This window comes from Cimex lectularius, unplaced genomic scaffold (genome assembly GCF_000648675.2).
Source record: "Cimex lectularius strain Harlan isolate CLEC.00 unplaced genomic scaffold, Clec_2.1 scaffold14, whole genome shotgun sequence".
Lineage (NCBI taxonomy): Eukaryota > Metazoa > Arthropoda > Insecta > Hemiptera > Cimicidae > Cimex > Cimex lectularius.
In genome coordinates this window covers 958,113-983,598 of record NW_019392637.1, presented here as the reverse complement: position 1 = coordinate 983,598, position 25,486 = coordinate 958,113, and the positions used below count along the sequence as shown (strand labels likewise).

The 25,486-nt window shown below is 39.1% G+C and overlaps 1 protein-coding gene across 7 annotated transcripts in view; it reads left to right on the top strand.

The window, feature by feature from the left end:
• The window catches only part of LOC106663047 (cAMP-specific 3',5'-cyclic phosphodiesterase), a 137,663-nt gene that overhangs the window by 36,300 nt on the left and 75,877 nt on the right, over nt 1-25,486 (top strand). For 2 of the 7 annotated variants that reach the window (XM_014387565.2, XM_014387559.2), the window contains exon 1: nt 20,654-20,836. The exons of 2 other annotated variants lie outside the window; for them this stretch is intronic. In XM_014387565.2, the coding sequence (XP_014243051.1) occupies nt 20,745-20,836 (92 nt within the window). In that variant the 5' untranslated portion in view covers nt 20,654-20,744. Of the gene's footprint in view, nt 1-3,131; nt 3,295-5,853; nt 5,952-12,411; nt 12,498-20,653; nt 20,837-25,486 lie in introns of those variants that run through there. 3 more of the 7 variants (XM_014387567.2, XM_014387563.2, XM_024226910.1) reach the window with 3 other exon arrangements.

The window sequence follows — 25,486 nt, the reverse complement described above, 5'->3', positions numbered from 1 at the left end:
AATTAAACTAAGGATTGCCCTAACATAATCACTTATTGCTCGAGATCTAGGATTGCAATAATGTCTCAGTCTTTTTTTAATGTCTAATTCATAATTAATGAGTAGTAACAAGTAAGAGAAGGAGAGAAAAGGACTGAGGGAGAGATCAAGTGTTCTCTATTTTCTCCCGCGTGTTTGTTCAACTGTTTGCTTAACTATGTTTGTTCCTCGGTGTGTTCCCGCGGTTCATTTCATCCCCCGGGCGGGCGTAAATAAACGTGTGTGCCCGTACCGCTGTAACTTCCTACTATTTTTTTTTTACTTATTTATTCCACCTCATCCCCGCATTTAATTTACAAAACTCGTTACCCTCGGTGGAATTCGAAGATAAATCAAACACTGTTCAAGTTGCCGCCCTGGCAATCGCCCCCTCCCGTCCCTAGGCCAACTCCCAGATCGAATTAGACATAGAAACGCAACCAGCATCCCTTAGCAGGCCTTTTAAATATTCCCGGCCTTCTTTAACATTAACTACCCCAATTTTACAAGGGGCTTATTTTATACCGTTTTAATCCTTTTAGCCTTAGGGGGGTGATCGTCCACCTCGGCACACTACCCTTTTTGAACGTTACGACGGATAATTAAAGATGGAGCGGTCCGCCCTGTCTCGTCAAGTTCGAAGAAAATAGGACTCACATTATACGCTGCGGAATAAAGTCGTTGGTCAGTTAACCAATTAACCGATTTGATAGATATGACATCAATCATTTCATATATATTTTCCATCCTAAATAGAAAATTTATGATTCGATGAAATTGATTCATAAACGGATATTTGACTATGGATGGATTATTGTCTGCAATTATGAAAAAAAAAGTAAAATGAATTGTTATCAATAAAGACACTTAATTATTTTTTAAAATATTTTAATATCGATGTATATAGGGACCTCCTGGCATGGTGGTAATGGCGTATCCTTTCGTAACTCCTGGTGGTAAAATCCTGTTAATTTGAAAACGGTCCAAGCCCTGGGTAGAATCATTGATAATCACTCGGTACCTTCTCATACCTCCTCTGATCCTGCTCCATTCTTCCCACACGCCAGGAAATCTTTTTATGTGCCTTTTGGAACGTCCTCGCATCTGGATCAACACATGGTATCTTTCCATAACTCCTGATACATCCTAAAATCCCGATACTTGGAAACCGAAAGCTCATTTCGAGTTACTTCGTGCAGAAGACATGGTCATAACAGAACCCTTTCAAATTGCTGAGCGAATAGCTCGTCACTTTGAATCTGTTTCTAATTCCAGCTGGTATTCGGAGCGTTTCAGGCAGATAAAGGAGGAGGAAGAAAGATATGATTTAAATTTTGCAACCGATGAAGAAGAGGTTTGGAACACTCCCCTCACTCTGGCTGAACTGGATCTTGTTCTGAGTTCGGTGAAAGAATCTTCTCCGGGAAGTGATGAAATCACATATTCCATGATTAAAAATCTATCTCCAGAAGGAAAAGTAAAGCTTTTGGAGTTATTTAACGAAATATGGGGTGCGGGATATTATCCTGAAAACTGGAGGGAGTCGGTCGTGATACCCATTGCCAAGCCGGGTAAAGATCCTAGCCTCCCAGAAAATTACAGACCTATTTCTCTAACATCATGTCTCAGCAAGACATTGGAAGCCATAATTAACAAAAGGTTAAATTGGTTTATTGAGAAAAAAGGTCTGTACAGTCCATACCAGGCTGGGTTTAGAAAGCACTTTTGCTCTGAAGATCATGTAGCGCTCCTTGAAAGTGCTATTCAGAACACTTTCTTGGAGAGAGAGCATGCTTTAGCTGTCTTCTTCGACCTGGAAAANGATACATAAACTAATTCTACATAACAATAATAAGAAACAAAACACAATAACATTTCTTTATCTTTATCTTCTTTTTTTTTGTTTTGGAGGGAGCTATTTTTCTTATTTAAATTGCGATTTTGGGCATTGCAGTTTATTCCCCCGCAATTTGTATTTTCTTCCATTTCATTTTTCCGCTCCGGCAGCCTCAAAAACCTCTGAAAAAAGAAATCTTGCACGCACAACTTTTATTCAAACATTAGCAGGCATTCAATGGTATAACAATTTGGGAAAAGGCCTAAATCTCATTATAAATTCCAATAAATTTGAGAAAGCTGAAAAGTGCTCTTCGAAAGAAACACTGGGGACCCAGTAACTCCTGTAACTCCTGTAAATCACTCGAAAATTATTATTATTATTATTATTATTATTATTATTACAATTAATTATTATTTTTATCTAAGGTTTTCGGTTGAGATGAAAATTAGTGTCACGAACCTACAACCGAGCCCAATACGGTGCTGTTCTTACTACTTGATCTATTATTTTTTCATCTCAACCAAAATTAACAATTAATTGGAATAAATAATATGGTCCATTATGACCATTAAGCAAATTTGGATTAATTAAGTTATTATTGCCGTTAAAAAGAAATCCAAAAGACGAAAAAAAATACTTCTCAAGGTGTAATTTTATTCACGGTTAACTGATAACTCAGTTTGACAGTTCGTGACGTCATAGATTTAATTACTTAGATCAACCTCTCATGAACTTGTGGCAATATCATGTTAACCAATCATCCAATTAACCAATTTGATAGACTGTTACGTCATTGAATTCATATATCAGTGAGAATCAGTGAAAAATCTACCAACTTACAAACTCGTAGTTAAGGGTGTTAAACGGTGCTGAAAATAAATCTGAATTTTTTTACTGATAAGGTTTGAAGTTTTTGTAATTTTTATGTTTTTTTATTCATTCGTTTTTGTCATATTTTTTAAATCTTGTATCAAATATTTTAATATTTCTGTCTTCTGGTACTTTTCTGTCTTCTTTCTTTTATACTATGCTCTTCTTTTTCTAATGAAGTATATTTTTTCTTTTTGTGAAAAGTCGCCGTCCTTCGTACAGTTTTTCTCCTCTCGCCCCACAGCGCTTCCTCGCAAGTTCTCCAGTGGGAAAAGCTCGCCGCCCCCCCGCTTTCACTTCGATCCGCGGGCGCGCCCCCCCTCGTTTTCCGGCTCGAGTCCGGGGGGCCCACCAGTTGTACGCCGAGTGCCGACACACCGGCCGACTTCGAGGATCCTTCGGGGATGTTCACAACCCCTTGACTCGGTTCAAAGTCGAGTCTAGGATATCAGGACCTCGTGCCCACCATTTTATCTTTCGTGACAGTGCGTGAACTGAAATCCGTTAAAGTGTCTCGTGCCTGCAAGACGAGGCATGGGGTTCCCAGGAACTCAAGAGAGAACCAGGTGAATCAATTTCTAAACAAATCTTTCATATAAAGACGTCCATTCCAACAACAGACTATCTTAGATTCGCTTATACTTTTCTGTCTTCATATTTTCTCCCTTAATATAAAGGATTAATCATTTGGATTAGGATTATAAGAAATATCCATTCGAGTAGGTTACCTGTCCCAACCTGGACCTAGACCAACATACGTGTTGAAGCCAACAAAACAAAAAAATCCAATTATTCATATCTCTTTCTTCGCTCGTAATAAAGCACGAAGTCCTTGAACCGAGGTTTTCACGCACGCCAAGTCCATCCCGTACGTGACGTTCGTTCCGAAAAAGGCCCCTTGAAAGCCGTCCATCCATCATCTCATCGCCGGATAAAAGACTGGCCTCATCAATTATTTAAATCACATACGCCGAAATCTGTCGGAGCCGGGTAAAAGAGATAAAAACGGAGGCGCGTCCGTAAGGAGAGATGTTTACGCCGTACCAATTGACCCCCGGTCGGATTTGTGGTCAATTGGCCTGACGCAGATCAATTCAGATCATTTTCGATGAATCTGTACCAGATCCTTTATATAACTTCTAGCAAACTTAGTGCGACTAGAAAACAATTAACCAATTTGATAGACTGTGACGACATTGAATTTCTAGGTCAGTGTGAATCGTTGAACATAGCAAACGTCTAAAAAAATTTACCCATATAGTTCTGTAGTTAACCAATTAATGACGTCATTGAAATTCTAGATCACACATAATTCAGAGCATTTTTTAACAGACCTAACCTCCAAAAAACTTGGAATAATCTTTTTGGTCCGTCTGGCTTTTCGGCTGAAAAACTCGTAAATTTCATTTAAAATAAGGTATGTACTTCTAATAATATGACTCATTGGTTTGGGTCCGTGTGAGCTCGATTTTTCGTGTAGGAAAGAAGTGCAATAAATGCAAAAAAGTTGTGCTAATTTGATCCAGTTTTCGGATTTGATACATTTCAGTCCGTGTATAGTTTCGCTTTTTCACATACTAAACTTGTAAATTTCTCTTAAAAAAGGACACGTACTTCTCATAGAATTCATAGGTTTTGGTGTGTTTAGCTTCGCTTAAAAAGAAAAAAAAAGAAAAAAAAATATCAAAGGTATTTGTCTTACTTTACTAATTTTCTCTAGGTTTTGATCCGCTTCGTGTCGCTTTTTCCCAAAGAAATTACAATTGCAATTAGATGAAAGAAGTGAAAGTTATTTTAATCCAATTTATGAAGTCTTTGGTCCGTTTGGGTTCGCTTTTTTCAAAGAAAAAACGTAAAACGGATCAAAAAAAGATGTTTGTCTTACTAACTTTTGCTAGATTTTGATCCGCTTTTTTGGCAGCAATTTTTGGCAAGGGAAAAGGTAGAATTGGGTGAAAGAAGAAAAAATTTGATATTAATCCAATTATGAGAGGTTTTGATCCGTTTAGCTTCGCTTCAAAAAAAATTAAAAACATTTAAAAATAAACGTAAAACGGATCAAAAAGTTATTTGACTTACTTTTACAAGTTTTACTAGGTTTTGATCCGTTTGGTGACGCTTTTTTTTCCAAAGAAAACACGCACAATTGTTGGAAAGTTTGATTTTAATCTAATTTTGGAAGGTTTTGTTCCGTTTGACTTCGTTTTATCTCATGGTAAAAATTAAAACGGATCAAAACTGGGAAATGACTTTCTTCAGTAAGTTCGCTAGGTTTCGATCCGCTTGGCGTCGCTTCTTTTTGTGAAGAATGGAAATCGGAATGCAATTCGTGGAAAGTTGGGAAAGTTTGATTTTAATACAATTTTGAGAGGTTTTGGTCCGTTTGGCTTCGCTTTTTTTTCAAGAAAAACACAAGATGCATGTATTTTATTTCATTAAGTTTCTGTGGGATTTAGTCCGCTTGACATCGCTTATTTATAAGGACAACACGAGAAAAAAATGATCACTAATACTTATAACAAACTTGTGGCAATCCTGGTTAGCCAATTAAACATGCTGTGACGTCATTTAATTCCTAGAGCACATGTAAATCGGTGAATTTATGAACGAACCGTATCAAGTCTCTATATTTTCTTCCTTTCTCTCATCGCATTAGCCTCTGACTATATGCCTGTTAATCTTTTTATTTCTTTTCGGGCGTAATGCGGCCTCACCTCCGCCTTTTTTTCAAAAAGCTCCCAACGAATTCCTTTTACATGGTAATCCAATTGTTTACAATTCAAAAGGGACGCCTTTCCAGATACAAAAAAAATGTTTAAAAAAGGCGGAGGGGATGTTTTTTCTGTTTTGTGCTTTTTCGGGTGCTGCGGCCCTGGGCGGGGGTGGTTTTAATATTCCGCCGCCTATTATTGAAAAGCCCGTCGATAAATTTCAAACAACGCCAGGGAGGCAGGAATATCGAATAGAAAAGGAGCCAAGGGTTGGGAGGGAGAAAGAGCGGAACATAGCGGACCAGTGTGTTTTTACCCCACTTTCTAAGAATTTTCAGCCCCACCTCGTCAAGTGTCACAGGGCCAAATTTAGACCCGGGCCAGGTGTCGAGGAAGCCGCGGAGGTCGAGTCGGCCCAGTCGCGGTTCGAACGTCATGACAGGTGAAATAGTGCCGCAGTACTTTCTCATCTCGGACCGAAAACGACCGTGATAAAAACCCAATATAAATTAGTGAGTACGATTTCCTAAGTTACCCCCGAGAAAACAGCGTAACAGGACGGACCTAGATGATCTCTAGTCCCAAGAGGGATAACCGACCTTCTTCTCCATAATTTTTCCCTTTTTCTTCAAAAAGCAGCGAGACTAGACGGACCAAAACTTAAAGAAACTTGAACCCAAAAGGATTTCCTTTTTCTGAAAGTTTCCCCTGGAAAAATAGCTAAACCGGACAAACCGGAATGTCCTCAAGTCCTATGAAGAATATTCAACCTTTTACTCCACACCTTTCGTCTTTTTCTTCATACAGCTGAGAGACTGGGCGGACCGGAAACTCAGAGAAACTCGAACCCAAAAGGACTTTCCTTTTTCGGAACATTTCCGCAGGGAACATAGCGAAACCGAGTGGCTTATATGACCCCTAGTCCCATGAAGGCTATCCACCCTTTTTCTCCATAATTTATCCCTTTTTCTTCAAAAAACTTACAAACTGGGCGGATCGAAAATTTAAAGAAACTCGATCTTAAAAAAGGATTTTACCTTTTTCGGAACATTTCCATAGCGAAAATTGCTTAACCGGACAAAACGAAATAACTAAGATCCAGGAAGGATGTCCAACCTTCCTCAATAATTCAGCTTCTCTTCTACAAAAAAAAAAGCGAGACTAGTTGGACCAAAATTTAACAAAACTCGATCCCAAAAGGATTTTCTTTTACTGAACGTTTCCCCCGGGTAAATAGCTAGACCTAGATGACCCTTAGTCCCATGAAGGATATCCACCCTTTTTCTACATAATTTTCCCCTTTTTATTCATACAACTGCGACAGTAGGAGGACCGAAAACTTGAACAACCTCGATGATAAAATGACTTTTCCTTTTTCGGAACATGTCCGCAAGGAAAATAGCAAAATCGTGTGGACCTCGATGATTCCAAATCCCAGAAAACACGTCCAGCCTTTTCATTCATAATTTGAGTCCTTTTTCGTCAAAAAACAGCGAGACTAGAATTAGACGATAATTAAATAAAGTTAAAAACTTTATCTTAACAGGACTTTTCCCTTTTCTAGACATTTCTCCAGATAATTAGCTAAACCTAAAGTATCGACAAGAAACCAAGTCTCAGGGAAGAGTCCAACCATTTGACTCGTTGGTTGTACCCGTTTTCTCCAAAAAATAGCGAAACAAAACGGACCAAAATCTTGCCGAACCCGACAAAAGAGGGATTACTCAATATTTCCATAATTGCATGTGCTGTCTTCCTAAAAAGCGAGACCAGATTGATTATTACCTGATTTACAAAAAATGTCTTCCTCTGGAAAGTCAATTAAAATATAACGAATCTTAATTTCCATCGATCGCGCTTGTTTCCCACCCGAAAAAGCGAAATCGAACGGACCAAAACCGAGCGAAACCTTAGTAAACAAGATTTCCCCCGGAATTGATAAGTTTCACGTGTTTGTCTTGTCAAAAAGCGTCGCCAGGCGGACCAAAAGTTAAGAAAAAAGCATACATCTTTTTAAAAAAATTAACGTAGGTGTTTTGCTTACGAATAATCGCGGCTAAACGGATTTCCATCACTTGCACATGTTTCCATTCCCAAATAGCGAAGCCAGACTGAACAAAACGTAGCGAAACCTTGTGAAGTAAGAAATTTTTTTTGTCTATCAGGCAATAAAGCGACGGAAGACGGACCAAAATCTTCCTGAACTGGACTAAAATAGGACATTTCCTTCTGTTCATCTTGTGCACTTGTTTTCCACTCAGAAAAGCGAAACACACCAAGAAAAACACCTATTCACTCTAACATTTTATTCTTTTTAGCATTTTAACTTGTTTTTGACACGAAAATGCGATACCAGGGGGACCAAAACCCATGGATTCTTCGAGGAAAGGTACATATCGTAGGGAAATTTACCTTAATTTTCAACTCACAAAAGCAAAACCAAACGAGCCGAAACGTCATGAAACTGGACTAAAATATAAATCTCTGCTTTTCCATCGATTCCACCTTTTTTCCTTGTAAAAAAGCGAAACAAGGCGGATAAAAACAACCAAAATTCTAAATTTTATTTTTTTCCTATCAATTGCTCTTTGTTTTCATGTCAAAAAGCGAAACCAAAGGCACCAAAATCTGGAAAAATCCGTAGAAATTGAACTATTTATACCCTCATTAATTGCATCTGTTTATCTTGTAAAAATGCGATACGAGACGGACCAAAACCTCGGAAAACATTTTCTTCTTTTCACTTATTGTACTTGTGTACCATCCAGTAAAGCGACGCCAGACGACCAAAACCTGTCCAGAGCCGACTAAATTTGGACTATTCAATATTTTCAAAATTGCACCTGTTTCATTCATAAAAAAGCGAGACCAGACGGACCAAAACTTTGCGAAACCTTACGATTCAGTTTTACGATCATTTTAACGTTTTTCATGAACAAATCGAAGCTAAACGGACAAAAACCTTCAAACTTTGGATTGAAACAAACTTTCCTTTCTTTTCACCAAGAAACCACGTATTTTCTGTCCAAAAATCAACGCCAGGCGGACCACAACCTTTTTAACTTGCTTAAAAGAAACGTTACCATCTATCCATCATTTTTCGTATTTTCTTTTCAAAAATCTTGATGAAACTTATTTAAAGTAGGGTATTTTCTTCTTTTGTCCATTGCACTTGTTATTCTTTCAAACAGCGGAACAAACCGGACCAAAAGCTCTCAAAACTGAATTAGGATCTAACTTTTCTCTCTTTGGGTCAATTATTCTTTTTTCCCCATACAAAACAGCGAAACCCAACGGACCAAAACCGGATAAAACTCAAAATAGGGCAGTACCTTCTTTTAATAAAGTTTTCGCTGTCGAAATATGATGCTAAACGTACCAAAACTTGGCCAAATCCGCCAAAAGTTGAATTACTCGATATTTCCACAATTGCACCTGTTTTCCTCCCAACAAAAGGGGAGACGGGAGACCAGACGGACCACAAAGTAATTAAAATAGTAATTTTCTCGACCGAAACCTACCAAAGCTAAATTAAAGTAGGGCAGCCCCTTTTTCCATTCATTCATGTCTTTTTCTTTGCCAAAAATCGATTAAAACCCAGCGAAAGCTTGGTGCAGTAAGACATTTTACTATTAGGTCCAGTTTTATGGCTTTTCCTGGAGATAAGCGAAGCCAGACGGACCGAAACCTTAGTGCAATAAGACATTGTCCTATAGAACCAGTTTTGTGGGTTTTCCTGGAGAAAAGCGAGGCCAAACGGACCGAAACCCAACGAAACCTTGGTGCAGTAAGACATTTTCTTATTAGGTCCAGTTTTATGGGTTTTCCTGGAGAAAAGTGAAGCCAGACGGACCGAAACCTTAGTGCAGTAGTATTTCGGGGGAATACTACATATTTCCATAATTGGGCAATTATCCAGCTCAAAAAGCGAGCTCAGACGCACAAACTTCTCTCTTTTCATTAATTTTTACGGTTTTGTTAAGTATTTGGCCTGGGTTTGGTCCGCCTGGAGTCGCTTTTTTTGCAAGGAAACAGGACAAAAAGGAATTGAAAATTAAAAAACAGTTAGCCTTGAACGGGGTATTGCTAGATTTAGGATTTGATTTTTTTTACTAGAAAAACGTAAATTTCTTTTAAAAAAAGATATCTACTTCTCCTCATAGAAATTATAAGTTTTGGTCCGCTTAGCATCGCTTTTTTACAAGGAAAAGACGGGAATTGTCTTACTTGCTAAGGCTTTACTAGATTTAGGTCCGTTTGGTTTTGCTTTTTGGAGTAGAAAACAAGAGCGATCGATGAAAAGAAGGAAATATCCTATTTTAAATTAATTTCAAAAGGTTCGGGTCAGCCTGGCGTTGCTTTTCCCATGGAAATTGTCATAAAGAAAGAAATGTACCACATTTCATAGGATTGCTTCATAAGTGTTGCTTTTTAGCAAGTAAATAAGGTGGAATTGACAGAATGAAAAAAATACTTACATCGAGTTTTCAAGCTTTTGCTCCGTCAGGTCTCGCCGTTTCGCCGGTAAATGCGTACAAATCATGGAAATATGTAAATGTTACACTTTAATCAAGGTTTTCTAGGTTTGGGTCCGTTTGGTTTCTCTTTTTTGAATGGAAAACAAGTGCAATAGTTGAAAAGAAGTCACATCATGACGTTAATCAAGTTACAATAGGTTCTGGTTCGTTCATGTTCGCTGTTTCGCAACGGAAAACTCAATTTTGATTGAAAAGTAGATTAAGCTTTCTCATATAAAGAATCATGAGATTTGGCCCTTCTCGTGTCGCTTTTTATGCAAAAAAATAGATTATATTGATGAAAATGAGTAAAACCCACACTTTAATCTATTATATTTATATTAGTGTACGTCAGGTCTTGTTGTGTTACGAAATTAAAACGCTGCATTATTGATACCGTTTAACAAAGCTATTTTGCTGTAAAAGGAAAGATAGAAATGATCTACTTACGTTGGGATTACGCCTCGTTTTGGTCCGCTTGGCGTCGCTTTTTCAAAAGGAACGCACGTAGAATTAATAGAAAGATGTCAAATTTACTATTTCAATTAGGTTTTGGCATGTCTAGTTTCACTTTTTTTTATGGGAAAACAGTCGATGGAAAGAAAATCAATACGTACGTTAAAAAGTCAATAAGAAAATTTTTCCTTGTCAAAATGCGACGCCGAGAGGACCAAAACCCGACGAAACCATTCAAATAGGACTGCTACTTCTTTCCATCGATTTTGCGTGTTCTCCTGGAGAAAAAAACGACGCCAAGCGGTCCAAAACCTCTCAAAGTTTGATTAAAATGAACCCCTTCCTTGTTTCTACCAATTCCATGTATATTCCTTGTCAAAACATTACACAGGAATGACTAAAAGCTACCAAAACTGGATTGATGTAGGGCTATCCCTTTTTTCCATCAATTGTACTCCTTTTCTTTGCCTACAAGCGACGCCAGGCGGACCAAAACCAAAGGATATCTTATCTTACTGAAGTAAGACATTTCCTTCATTTGATCATTGTAGGGTTTTCCGTACGAAAAAGCGACGCCAGACGGACCGAAACCTACCGAAACTCAATTGAAGCAGGGATGTCTCTTTTTGCAGCAATTCCACGTGCTTTCCATTCCAAAAAGGGACGCCAGGCTGACTAAACCTAGCCAGACCTTAGTGAAATAAGAGATTTCCTTCTTTGGATCAATAGTTAGTGGTTTCTCTTGCTAAAAAATCGACCCTAGGCAGGCCGAAACCTGACAATACTCGATTGAACTAGGTGAACTAGGGTAATCCAGTTTGCCATCAAATCACATTGTTTTCCTTGCCGAAAAGCGACGCCAGGCGGACCGAAACCCAATTGAAACTCAACTGAAGTAGGGCTGTCTCGTTTTTCAACAATTCCACTTGCTTTCCTTTCCAAAAAAAGACTCCTGGAGGACAAAACCCAGCCAAATCGTAGTGAAGTAAGACATTTCCTTCTTTTGAGCAATAGTACGAGTTTTTCTTGCTAAAAATTGACCCTCGGCGGCCGAAACCCAATTGAATTATCCAGTTTTTCTTCAAATCCCCTTGTTTTTCTTGTCAAAAAGTGACGCCAGGCGGACTAAAACCTAACAAAACTCGATTTGAGTCTAACTTTAGCAACATTCCATGATTTAAACCTGTTTGTATGGTGAAATGGCGAAACATGACGGGCCAAAAGCCATCAAAACTAGATTGAAGTAGGGCTGTCCCTTTTTTTCAATAGTTTCACGTGCTTTCCTTGCAAAAAGCGAGACCAAGTGGATCAGAACCTACAGAATCTTACTTAAGACATTTCCTTCCTTCCTCCTTCGATCAATTCTACATGTTTTCCTTCCTAAAGAGAGACGCCTTCGGACCAAAACCCGGGGAAACCCGACTGTTTTAGGTCTTTCCTTCTTTCAATTCCGAGTGTTTTCCTTCCCAAAAATAAACGCCGAACAGGCCAAATTTTGACTAAACTGTATTAAATTGGGTCTGCTACGTTGACACCAAGTAGTCTGAAGGGACGCCAAACGGGCCAAAACCAATCCTTTACTTTTTTCTACTAATTGCACTCATTTTCCTTGTCAAAAAGCGAGACCAGACGGACTAAACACTGCCACATCTACTTTTTTAAGAATTTTTTAAAATAATTATTATTCTCGCCCGGGGCTCTTTTATTGTTTTACACAACGCGAGTAGAGATAATTGGGCCGATTTTAAACGCAAGGTTGATCTCGCGATTCTAATCGGCGGGCCCCGGGTCGGCTTTTTCCTCCTCCCCTCGCCTTCCAATTAGACGCAATTATCCAGGTGGTCCAGGATTCAAAAACAATCCATCCGGAAAGTGCTTTGGAACCCTGGAGAGATTTCTTTCGAGGGGAAAAGTCGTGGAATGGACGTTTTTCTTCTTTTCATTTTTATTTTTATTTACTTTTGGGATTGTGTGTGTTCATTTACAATTTCGGCCCAAGGTGTCCCAGGGCGGCATGAGCAGGCTCCAGGTACCTGAGCTCAGACTCGGCAACGAACCAAGGCGGAGGCACTCTTGGATAGCAGGGTAAGTCCCATCTAAAAAAATTGTCTATTTTTTCCACATTATTTTTGGAGGAAGCCTGGGAGAAGCGAGACGGTGCGGACCTAATCGATAACCTCCTAGTTCCCAAGTCACCCTAAGAACTGAGTAAAAGTCTTTCTTATTCTTAATTTGTACTCGGCCACCTTCGAGCCGGAAAAGCCTTTTCCTCACGGGGCCCTTTTCAATTAAACCCTTTTGTCCCTTGGGGAGCCCGTGTAAACAGTTTACGAGGCGGGAGGGGGGCGGAAAGGCAAAGAGGCTTTATCGGGAGAAATTAAATCTAAAGTGTACGAGGGGGTAAATAGAGAGGAAGGTTCTCCCCACACCACCCCTTTAAAAAAAAAAAACACTTCATCCGTTATTACTAAGGTTTGACAAGTTGGACTTCAAACTTACATTTTCGTGAGGGCGAATTTTTCCCCCCTATTTATTACGACGTGAAAAGGAAGAACAGCGGGGGGGGGTGAGCAGGAATGAAAAAACGGAATTTTAATTATATTCGAAGGACGGGAGCAGCGCCCTTCCAGAAATAAACAGGCGCCTCACGAAAGGTGCCGTGATCCGGTAAGACTGACCTGGCTCAACGCGATCATAAACGAAAAATCGGTGAAGAGGGGGATAAAGTAAGGAAATATCGGCCAAAGTAGTACAAACCATTGAATTCCTTTTGTTACGTCACGAATCGGAACTTTAAATGCATTCAAACCCGACGACGTGACGTCACAATAGTCCAAGGAATGTCAGTTAACAGTAAACCATCTCCTATAGTAACGTCGCAATACTAACTTAACAGGATAACCAATATTCCCATGTAGTTACGTCACAGGTTCTTTACACCTAATCAAAACAAACTTCTTTAGTGACGTCACAATTCTCCCTTAAGATGTTTACCAAAATTGCCATGTAGTTACCTGACAAGAAAGTTTCAACCAAAAAAACAATTTCTTTGGTGACGTCACGAATGTATCATCAAACTGGTTGACCCGAGGCAAGAAAAAGCCCATTTATAATAGTAATATTCTCATTTTTATGACCTACAAAATGGTCTGTTTTTTTGTCTTATAAAAATCTATCAATCTGATTGATATATGATACATGTAACTTCAGGGCTCAGATGGATTACCAGCTTATGATCGATCATGGGTTTACCTGTTGCTCAATAATCTTTGTCGGTTTGTAATGCCGCCTGGGTAGTTAAGTTAGTCAATAAAAAACTAAATAATTATTTGAGAATAATGAAATCCGACCATCCTCCAACCCATGATTGCCCGTCGTCCCGGCCGTCGTGTAATAACCGGGCCTGGACTCGGTCCAACTGTTCTACCCCGATCAATCAGATCCCAGTTGGCAGCAATCCTCAGCAACAAGTCCTCACCGGGGATCGATCCCAGTCCCAGGCCCACCTGCCGCCATCCATTCACGATTATTTACATTGAAGCTGAAGAGAGGAGAGTTTAGAAAGGGGGCAGAAAAAAAGTCACTTTCGTCGGCTTAGCGAAACATTGGGACTTAGCGCTTCCCAATCCTTCAATCTCCAGAATATAAATACAAAAAAATCCTGTCCCATCTCACGAGTGAGGAAAAACAACCAAACTCGCACGAGTCGGATTTTCTCCTCATAAATCATGATTAAATTGATTACAGGTATAAATTGAAACGGTTCCCTCGCCCTACTTCACCCGATTGGTTGAAATATATTCAATTATGCGTTGAAAATCCATTTATGCATCGGATGAATATATCTAGGGGTTTAGGGACTGATTGTGATCCCGCCCTCTCTTGTTATAAAATTAATTCATTACTCCCGTCCAAATTATACGATTAATTTAATTCCTATCCGTTTAATCCGGGCATTCCATGAGACCTCTCTCTATCATTCTATATCCCAGGGATAAAGTATGTTTCTCTTCAATGGGCGACCTGCAGAGCTTCGCTATATTTTTTTCCGCAACTCCAGCATCGGCACATTCCGAATCGATGCAGGGGGAAAAAAACGTCCCAGGGTGCAGTATTTAGGTCGGGTGCAGGCAGCCCGTGGAGGGGCCCGGCCCCCATCGACCTGCTCCCCCGGCTCGATATCGGAATCGGCCTGGGTAAAGGGCGTATTTATTTTCACCAAGGAAGAGGGGGAAGCCTCGGTGAAAAAAACTGCTTTTTACCGACTGGTTCCGTTCGTTTTTCCGCTCCAGGGAGCTACAAAGCTCTCGCCGATACAGTTTCTTGACTTTTCATCACCGAAGACGTTTTTCTTCCAAGATCCGGCACATTCGATCGATAATGAACCTATCAAAACCTATTAATAAAGGCGTTTTATTAAGTATAAAAAAATTTTACTAAAAGAACGTACATTGTTTAAAAAAATTCATAATTTTGAACTATTTCCTTAGGATTAACCAAAATTCCCATGTAATTACGTCACAGGAAGTTTTCATCCAATGGAAACCCTCTTCAATGTTGACGTCACGATAGTCTTTGTGATAGTGGATGAATGAAAGAAAATGAAAAATTCAAATTGAAAAATAAGAATTACGCATTGAATATTTAAGATAATTAGTTAACTTAACTGGTAAACTTAAATATTTTCAACTTTTTCCTTTGAAAAAATTCCTGAATTTACGTCATGGAAATGTTTTAGCCAATCAAAGCATCCCTTTGGAATGACGCCACGGAAGTCCTTGTCGAATTGGGTAAACGGAAAAACCGCTTTATAAGAAAAAAAAATGCAAATAAAAAATGACAATCTATCACGGCGAGTTTAGACTTTTCAGCGTGAAAAAATATATGGCCAAATTGCTTTCGCATCATAGGTGAAGAAGTCGTGTTTGAGCCAATTGGCCAGATGCGGGCCATCACGGCCAGGACGAAAATAAAAATAACTTATTAAAAAATAAAAATAAAAAATAAAAAAACTCCTGGTGAGAATGGCTGTGTGAATGGATTAATGAATAAGAGGCCAAAACCGTCCTGACAGCCATTTGGCAGTGTTCCGTTTTTCCGGGCAACAGACGCAAAACCGCCTTAAAATCCAGTGAAAATAACTGCTAATACACTGTATATCAAAACTCATTTATAAGGTGATATTTTAGTGTCTAAACGATGAAAATAAAAGTTCCCTTTTTTCCAGGCTCCATTCTTTGTGAGGGGGGGTAAAAATGGGAAATAAAACTCCCAAGCATGGGCTTGGGTCGTAAATAAGAGACGTTAAAGTTTCCGGGCACGATCCCATTTATCAGCCACACCCCTCAAGAATAAGAACAGGTGACCTGATCGATCAGCAGTTTGGATAATCGCGTTTGGACGTGGCAGCTTTTTTTTTCCACCTCCCTGCCGGCTCGGTTAACCTGTTTCTCCTGAAATTCCGTGAAATAATTATACCAGGGGGCTTTATAAACGGATGACGATATCGTTTGCCACATCGGCAAACTGCCTACTTTTTCCGTCCATCTTCATTTCCAACCGGTCACGATTCGTAAAATTCATTCCTACGCAAAAGGGCCCGATTCGGTAGATAAACGGTTCCGGCAATTTTTTAAGGCTTCAACTGCGCCAACACGAGATTTCCGCGTAATCCTTGGGGACCAGACGTAAGTGAATAAATCAGAAGAAAAAAATTCGAAGGTTCTACTTTGAAAATAAGGAAGAAAATTGAATTTATGCATAATTCATACCTTCGCCCTATCTATTTCTATACATATATGCCTTAGAGAGGGTGAGAGAGAGCGAAGGAGAGAGCAATATCAGTTTGCAACATCATGAATACTAAAACAAAAGAAACATCAAATTATTAAACAGTCAATAATGCCAGTTGATCACGTTATGACGTCATTGTCTAAAATGAGACCCTTTGGGGAAACGATTTAGTCAGCTGGATACTTTACAATATGTATGTCATTGCCAGATAATGAGTCGTGATGGAGAAACGGTTAGTGTGCTAGAATGACCTAACAATATGGCTGTAATAACGTCATTCAAGGGCAGTGCTGTAATCATATAAAGGGGATAAGGAGAAAGCGGAAGGATTTCATTAAAAAAATACGTACATGGAAATATACAGGAAAAATACGTGACGTCATGGCTCAACATTGAGACCCCATGGGGCAACTCTCAGTTTGCTGAACTGACATCACGATGCGGTTTTGGTGTCTGCTTGGACAATGAGCTCATTAGGCAGTGAAAATGCGTGATTTCTATATTAAAAAAGGGTCATTTAACAGATTTACCAATTTGTGACGTCGTTGTCCAATATTGAGAACCTATAAGAAACCTCTAAGTGTATATAATTGTATATAGCGTATAAAGCTGACGTGAAAGCATGCTATAATCATGCGAGGCATGTGAGCTTAGTAGGCACTGAAAACGCTTGAATTCAAACGAACGTTTTGTAGTCATAGCTCAAAGTTGAGACCAAATGAGGACACTTCAGTGAACTTCAATGACATCACGATATGGTTGTTCTGACGACATTGAAGTACAGATTAAATTGATTAAACGATCTCGCGTTATCCTTTTTTTCCGGTTTATGATGTTTGTTTGAAAACATCCCGTTTCCTCCTTTGTCCGCGGAATGACGGATGGTGTCAAAACCTCTTTGTGTCCTTTGGAAATTCATTAATAACACCTCATCCTCGCTGTTTTTCTGATGTCGCCAGGAAATATAAATTCATCCCAACGTGCAAACTTTCGTTTTCTCTCCGCTGATAAAATGGACAAAACCGCAGGCTGGTTTGACACGTTTCGGCTCGTAATTGAATAAAGTCTTCCAGGCGGTTTTCCACGATGACAGGACTGAAATGTGGGGAGGACGGGGCCGTAAACGGATTACCGGCAAGGCCGGTACGGTAGCTTTATGCAAATATCCGGCTTTTAATTATGTAAAAACCGCCTTTCTTCGGGTTCTACCTTCGGCACCTAGGGGTTGAAAGACAACAACGAGGGTAAAAACCTCGTCCGTCTGCCGATGAGCTGGTATATAAAAAAACACCAAAAACCTGTTGATCCTTTATCGGGGACAGATCGTCCCGTTTCTTGTGGGGAAATCAACTATTCATGAAATACTTGTTGCAGGCTTCGTTTCCCCGATGAATCTTTGAAGAAAAACTTTGTACTATGAAAAGGAAACCGAAAAAGGTTTAATTTGGGAAAAAGAGCCCATCGATTCGCCTAACATCCCGGCGTACCTGCTGATAGACAAAAGGTCAAACTGCCGAGTCACGCGACGATCACTCCAGGACGGAGAATAAAGGCGATATCGACTCCTGAAACGGGGAAAGGTCACCAGGTCGGCACAGAAGATTCTTAACAGCTTTCCCCCTTGTAAATATGCAAATTGCGTCCACAATTATAAAATGTAAAGAAAACCAGTATGACCGTAGATAACATCTCGAACTAAAGTATAATTGTTCATACAGGTTCTCACGTGAAATAACAAAAAAAAAAAACAAGTCCATCTTGTACATATTTGCTACATTAGTGACGTACAGTGTTAAATCAACAATAATAGATCGAAAACCCTGTCACCGATTTAACAGTTGGATTTCAATGACGTCACAAATCATAAGAATGGTACAATTGGAAACGTGTCGTCACAACAAGATATTAGCTCACCAACTTCACCAATCACAGTCCAATGAGACCTTATAACCATAAAAACGTACTATTGTGGGTACGATAATCACGTGACATCATATAAAGGCTTTGAATTGTTGACGTAACAAGTCTGGTTTGCTGGATTAGTATTATTTTATTTATTTTTTTACTTTGGATACGGCAATGCCCCAGTACATTAACTAATTACACCATTTGGACCAAATTTAATATCCTACACCTTTGGCTAATATATATATATATATATATATATATATATATATATATATATATATATATATATATTGTAAATCAGGCTACCATAGGTCAATTTATCAGCACGGTGTATTAGGGTGCTTCATCGTTTATTAGCGGAGAGGGTGAAAAGAGCCCTTATTACTCAGCCAATTCCACCTCGTGCAACGGTAAATTTATTCGTTAGACCTTTCGTGAAAAATTGGACGATTACAGGCCCCCGGGCCACGGGATAAGTCCACGGGGATGTGTGGAATATCGTAAAATAAGTAGTTTGTTGGACGTTGCCAATTATCGCACTTTGCAGGTGGGGAGGAAATTGAACTTTTTTTCGTATAGTACTTTGAAGGAAAGGCTTTTAATAGATTAAGCCCGTGTTATAGATTTTTTTAACAACACTCCGACTGAAAGTTTCACCTTGGGTGGAATTGTTTTTCTTACAACTTTTGTTTTCTTCAGTCCGTGATTTCCCCTGGCTGAAAGCTCTCAAAAGCCCACTGCAGGGCCCTCGGGGCTTCTTTTAAACTTGAATTGTTTCCCCGTTCGTATAAAACTTCGTCCATATGGACCTTTTTTTCGTAATCTTTGAATTGGCTCAGACAAGATGGCCGACTTGATGGAACACTCTTATCCGAATAGGTGCTTAAACTGGACAGCGGTACAAGTCCCTCGAGAGGGGCTTTAAATCCCTCGAAGCTTCGCCTCCGCGTATGCTCGGACTACGTCCCCTGGAGGCTTAACGTGGAAAAATAGGTTCAACCCGGAGAGCGAACGCTGGGCAGGGGTGGATTTAACCCTCCCCGGGGATGTATCAACCTGGCCCGCTACTCTAATTGCTCAACCCTTGGGCAAACAATTACGCCCATATTCGCCGAGAATGTCTGAAGAAAGTCTAAACCCATCAAAGTTTATTCATAAATATTTTTTACACACATACACAAACACAAAAAAAAACATTGACAAACTAATAATCATAGTTCGAGGACAAACCTTTGTCAAACGAGGAATTAGATAATGTTAATTATCCCATCAGGTTCGGTGGACCGGACGGAGAATCAACCCGAGGCAAATCAATACGGCAATATTGAAACCGGTATCGCCTTGAGAATTCACACTCGGGCTGAGGAAATCCCAAATACAACCTCCAGTTCACCAATTAACCGATATCAATTCCAAGACGTCACACAACTGGGGAAGAGTGATAAGAGCGAACGAGACAATCTCGTATTGACTAATGCGGATATTTTTCTAAAGTAAAACGTCACAGTTTGGTTAACCGTTGAAAAAATTACATCGATTTTTCACGAATGGCGTCACAAATCGAGCTACGTTTTGGATAAATAGATGTCAATGATATATTAGTGACAAGTATAGGCGTACAATTCTTCAAATTAATTATCATTTATGAGTTTACTCCAATATTTTAAATTTATCAAAGATTTGACTTAAAAGGTCGAGTATAAGCAAAGTGCGATAAATTAACCTTTGGACGTCAATGACGTCACATGACGAAAAGAACGTTGTTGTGTTCCTGTGGGTACATTTGTTGCCACCTGGGGCAGACAGTTTTTACCCCGACTCCTCTCCAACCCAGACACCCTACCTAATTTTTTAAATTTCCTAAAACTAGAGAAATTCATGTCATAGAAATATCCTTTTTGTGACGTCATGCGATAACTTGTTCATCGAGTTGACATGGTTGAAAGATTAAATATCGTCATTGAAGTCCAATGGATAAATTGGTGAACTTTCATTTTACTCTGTTTTTATTAAGCCGATATTCGTTAAATTTCTCATTTTTCAAATGGGTTTACAGGTAATGTTAATTCTCCCAAGGAGTCTCACCAGGAAAGTTTTTTACGTGTGGCGTCACAATTGGAGTTCGGTTAATTATTTGTTATTAAAACTTTGTCATTTTGCGTAAGTGCTTAATTATTTTTCAGATTTCTGTTTGTGATATATTTTTAATTTTTTTTATCTCGATACATTTCTCGGTGAGATGTTTACAATATAATTTAAGTATTTTGTTATTTTCATTGAATTGGTGACCTCGTCTATTTTCGAGAGTTAACATCCTTAATGGTATATGCATTGACAATTTTGATTGCCCTTAATTGGTAGTGATTATAAGGTGGGCTCGTCGCGTAAACCGGCTCGCAGTCCTCAGTATCGTCGTAATCCATCGGATTAACACGGGATTTTTTCTTGTCCACCGTGTCGCAAATTGTCCCATCTCCCCCACCGGCCCCCGTGACGCTAAATATACCGAATGTCGCGTCGCGTCCGGCCAGTCCGGCGTCGTCCGTGTCCCTGCTAACAGTGCCGTCCTAGGGCCATGGCGCGATCTCTACGTTGATCCGGGCGACGGCAGTTTTCAGAGGGGGCCGTCAGATGGAAGACGAACTGGTGGCGAGGCTGGCCGGCAGGTCGAAGTGCGATCGGAGGAAACGAGGTTGGACCGTGACCATTGGGAAGGACATCCGGTAAACTTTATTTGTTTAAACAAATTTAAAAAAGACTATAAATTAAAAAATTAAAAAATTAAAATACATTGAGTGTGGGAAAGCTAGAGCTAGTGGCCCGGATTCATTGATCCAATAAGGCCATTACCTCACTTGTTTACCAACAAATTTATCCTTTTTTTTAACCCTTTTAATATCTTTATAAGCCTTGTGGTTTCTTTAGATCCGTTTTTTTTTTCAACTCGAGACAGGTTTATTATTAATGTGAATCGCGTTTTCAACCTCGACTCTTCTGGCTTTCACGTATCGCTTCCGCCCTTTCGGTCAAAGGGTCTTCCAGGCGAGCTGAGCCACCCCTCGGGAGGCTCTTTTCCCTTCTTCCCCGGGATCCTCGGAAATCCTCTCAAAAAACAAACTCAAACCTTGTTACTTCCCAGAATACGCCCTATGAATAAATTATAACAAAAAAAGAGAAATTGTTCCGAGCAAGCCGCCTTATCGCCAACCGTGACACGATGGGAAATCGAAAATCGCCGGCCCGAGACGACCTGCCAGCCGATCCATTGTGAAGTCGTCTTACTTCTTGACAGTCCCCCTGACTCAGTACATAACCGATCAAACATTCTAATGTAAATTTCTATCTCGTGTGTCTTCACAATTTGACGTGGAAGACTTGCCAAGACGGTGAAAGATCAATAATGAAAAAAGAAACAATACAGCACGCGAAGGAGGGGGTAAAATGATATGTAATCAAATAGAAGGAGATGAACAAAAATAAATAAAGCTTAGAAACAGCTAAGGAAACTGTTAATCGGGTCAGTTAACCAATTTGGCACATTATGACGTCAAGACTCAATCTTGACATCCTATGGGGTAAAGTCTCAGTGTGCTTGAATTTAGTTTCGTTCCGTTACAGATGCGGTGCCATTGAAGTATAGTGATCGAATCAATGTTAAAGTAGAATGAGAAAGAAAAAAATGATAGGTAGACAACAAAGGTAAGAGTGATAGATGTCTGTGCAATGTAGGGACGTGATACGTAAAATGTTTCCGTTGACCAATTTACTTGTTGTGACGTCAGTGCGACGAGATTGAGACCCTGTAGGGAAACCTTTTAGAGTGTTTGACTGACGTCACGTTATGACGTCATAACCACATGTAAGAAGGGTGTTAGCTACGGTTAATACACAGGTAATGGGTAAATTTGGAAGTACAGGAAGAGTATGAGATAGAAACAAATGGCTGTTGAAATTTGGAAATGGAAGTAAAAAACAGATTTAAAAAACAACAAAAAACATGTCAGTTAACCTATTTATCTTGCTGTGAGTCACACCCAAGTATTGAGACCAATTGGAAAAAATTCTCAATGTGCATGTGATCGCGTACAACCTCTCAACGTGCATGACTGACGTCATGATATCATTGTGACGATGTTGAATTTGAAACTTAATGAGAAAACCTATCCATGTACATAACTGACTTCATACGATTGTGATAATGTCATATCCGAATATTGAGACCCAATGGGAAAACACTCAGTGAATAACTGACGTCATACGATTGAAATGATATCATATCTGGGAAATACTCTAAATGTGCGCGTGATTTCGTCACAGCTTAACATTTATGCCCAACGCGTGCTTGACTGATGTCAAGTAATAATTGTTATGACGTCATTGAAGTGTAGTTAGCTAGCTTCAGATAAAGAAATGTGAAAAATAGACAAAGAAATAATGGAAGAGGAAGATAAAGTGGATTGTGAGTGAGAGAGGTGTTGAATTTAATACAACATAAATGTTAGCGAAAGAATGGGAGGTGGGCTCAATATGGTGAGAAAGAGGAAGGGGTGAGTGTCATGATATCGGATTGTTGCGGTCAATAGGTCAATAAAACCATACACAGAGTGTCTCATGATAAAACAATATCAATATCAAAACCATATGAATTTATCTAATTTTGTCTTTTATGCGTTACTCACGTTATACACGCGAAATGAAAACTTATCCCGTTTGAAGGTACGTCCTTACAAAAACATAACGGTTAAATATTTTAAGGGTGAAGGGCGTGGTTTTATTCTCCTCCCACTCCTTTCCCCTGTACACGTTTTGTAAAACTCCAGTTGGACGAGGGGGCGGTGTACAACAAAGCCGGATGTAATTAATCCTTCCATCCCGAAACGACGAACAGAACAGAGGTGGAATGTAAATAGAGAAAGAGAAAAAAATAAAAAAGCACCGGTAATAAAATTACTTCCATCGTTTGTTTTTGTTTTAAGCGAAGGGGTTTTCTTGTATTATACGTTCCTGGGTCCGTCAGGTCTCATTATGTCATAAAAAGTGGGAGGACGCTCCTGACTATAGTTTTTGTCACATAAAGCACAAACATAGTTAAACGTTTAAGTTTTAACTTTCATGACGTCACAGACAACAACATGAGATAACCAGCAGAGGAAGTTTGAAAAATCTTGTCGTCTCAACGGGAAGGTTGTTTTCTACGCGTTACTGTTAATCAATCGTTTATGTACATACAAAGTGTCAAAATTTATTCTCCTTTGTCAAACTTCCAAATAAAATTTAAGCTCGCCAAATAAGCCATTTGACTTTCATGACGAAATAGTTCTGATTAACTAGTAAAATCTTATCGTTTTTTTTATAAGTGACGTCACATATGGAGTTTTGGTTAACTTTTAAATACCTACGTATCAAGTTTTTTCTGAATTGATGTTACAAATAGTGTTTTGGCTAATTGTGGATAGTTAAGAAATCGATTTTTTGTTTGTCTATGTCATTAGAAAATATTGAGACGTAAATTTCAATAATTAACTAGAACTCAATTTCTGACGTCACTTGTAAAAATTTCGACTTACTAGTTTTCAACAGTGAAACAAAACTGCATTTGTAACTTAAGAAAAAAGTAAATATGCAAGTTGTCAATTTCATGACGTCAGATGAGGTTCGGTCTGTGTAATACTTTAGAATTGTAGGTTATACTTCTTCTTGACGTCCTGGCAGAAGAGGTTGCTTTCACAATTGGAGTTCAGTTAAAGTTTTTTAAAACTTTGTCACTCCGAATAATTCCCCAGGTGCTTTGCATGATTTCATGTTATGGGGTTTATTGGATTATTTTCGAAGGAAAAAATTTGAACACAAAAGTTTCGGTTTTTTATTAAAATTTGTAGAAACTGTTCGAATGAAATTTGATTTGACGAATTAACGGTTTTAGGTTTATGACATTACATTAATATCAACTAATAGAGTGTGTTTGGAATTCTCCCAAGCCAACTGAATAGGAAGGTTTATTTCACCAGTTACTTGGAATTAATTTTCGGTTATTGAAAGTTTCTCCCTTGGATGAATTCTTTCAGTTTTTTAAATTATTTATAAAATTGTTCTTCTTGGGTTATCCTCAAACTTTTTGTTACGTAAAAGATTATTTTTTAATTATTATTTCTAGAAAGTGTCCTAATGAAAGACGAGTTCTCCGATTGACCGGTCGACTTTCATGATGTCAGGTAGATGTAATTTAACATATGGGTATTTATCCTGAGGTTTTTGTTTTGTTATTTTCATGATATTCATAAGGAGAAAAACTCGATATAAATGTAATAAAATTTTTAAAAAAACTGGTCCGAGATATATTTTGGACCCGACCCAATCGCAGCTGTGGAACAAGTATGCGTGTATTTTCTGCCTGGCAACGTTTCACATCGAGAAATTTTCACGATTCAAATAAAGTTAATTCAAAATGAAATATTCAAAGGGGGTGGGGGTAAAATATTCAAACATACATGGCCTTACGGGTTTTTTGCTTTTATTAAAATAGACATAAGAGTTTAAATAAGCAAATATTTGAAAACGGGGGAATAAATAAGGCCGGGGGAGTTGGAAGAAGAAACTTTTGCGAGGTTCGATTCACCCCTCGTCTCCGAGGAGATAAATTTAAACCGTTAAACCCTCCACGTACATCCCTAAGGTCGTTGCGTCCGTCCCGTCTCGCTCCTTTTCCATCAACATGGCCGGGGTGCATCGTAAACAAGATGGTCGAGTGCAACCCCTTACGATTTATCGAACCGTCGGTCTCGGCCGTCGGCCTGGTTCGCCTCGGTTCGGCCGGGTGCGGCGGTGACCCCGGGTGCCTCCGTGACCCCGATCCCGGCGGGGATGTCGAAACCGATCCGAGGTCTAGGTCACACGGGCCGATATTCAAACAAGTCCCAGGGGGTGGCGAGGGCGGTTTCAGGAAGGGGATTAACGCTTAAATAAAGTTTATTAATACATGAACGCATGATTGAACAAGGTACTATTACTTCGATGCACGATCGTTTTACAATTTAAGCCCTCCATTCATCACAGACAGGTCGTTCACTCGTAAAATCATTGACCTTTTAGATATCAGACTTCTTTGTTTTTACAAACCCCGGTCAAAAGTGAAAAACTACATAACCAAGTTAAAAATTTTTAAACATGCGTTCACCAATTAATTATCCAATTTGAATTCACTTAGGATTTGACGATGATTTCAAACGTGAACTTTTTAGTTAACTATTGAAAACGTACATTCAGAGATTTTTAACGAGTCATGCACATGCAATTTTCGTTAATTGTTGAAAACTTATGTGTCAAGTTTTATCGCATGTGACGTCACAAATAGTGTTTTGGCTAACTGTTGACAA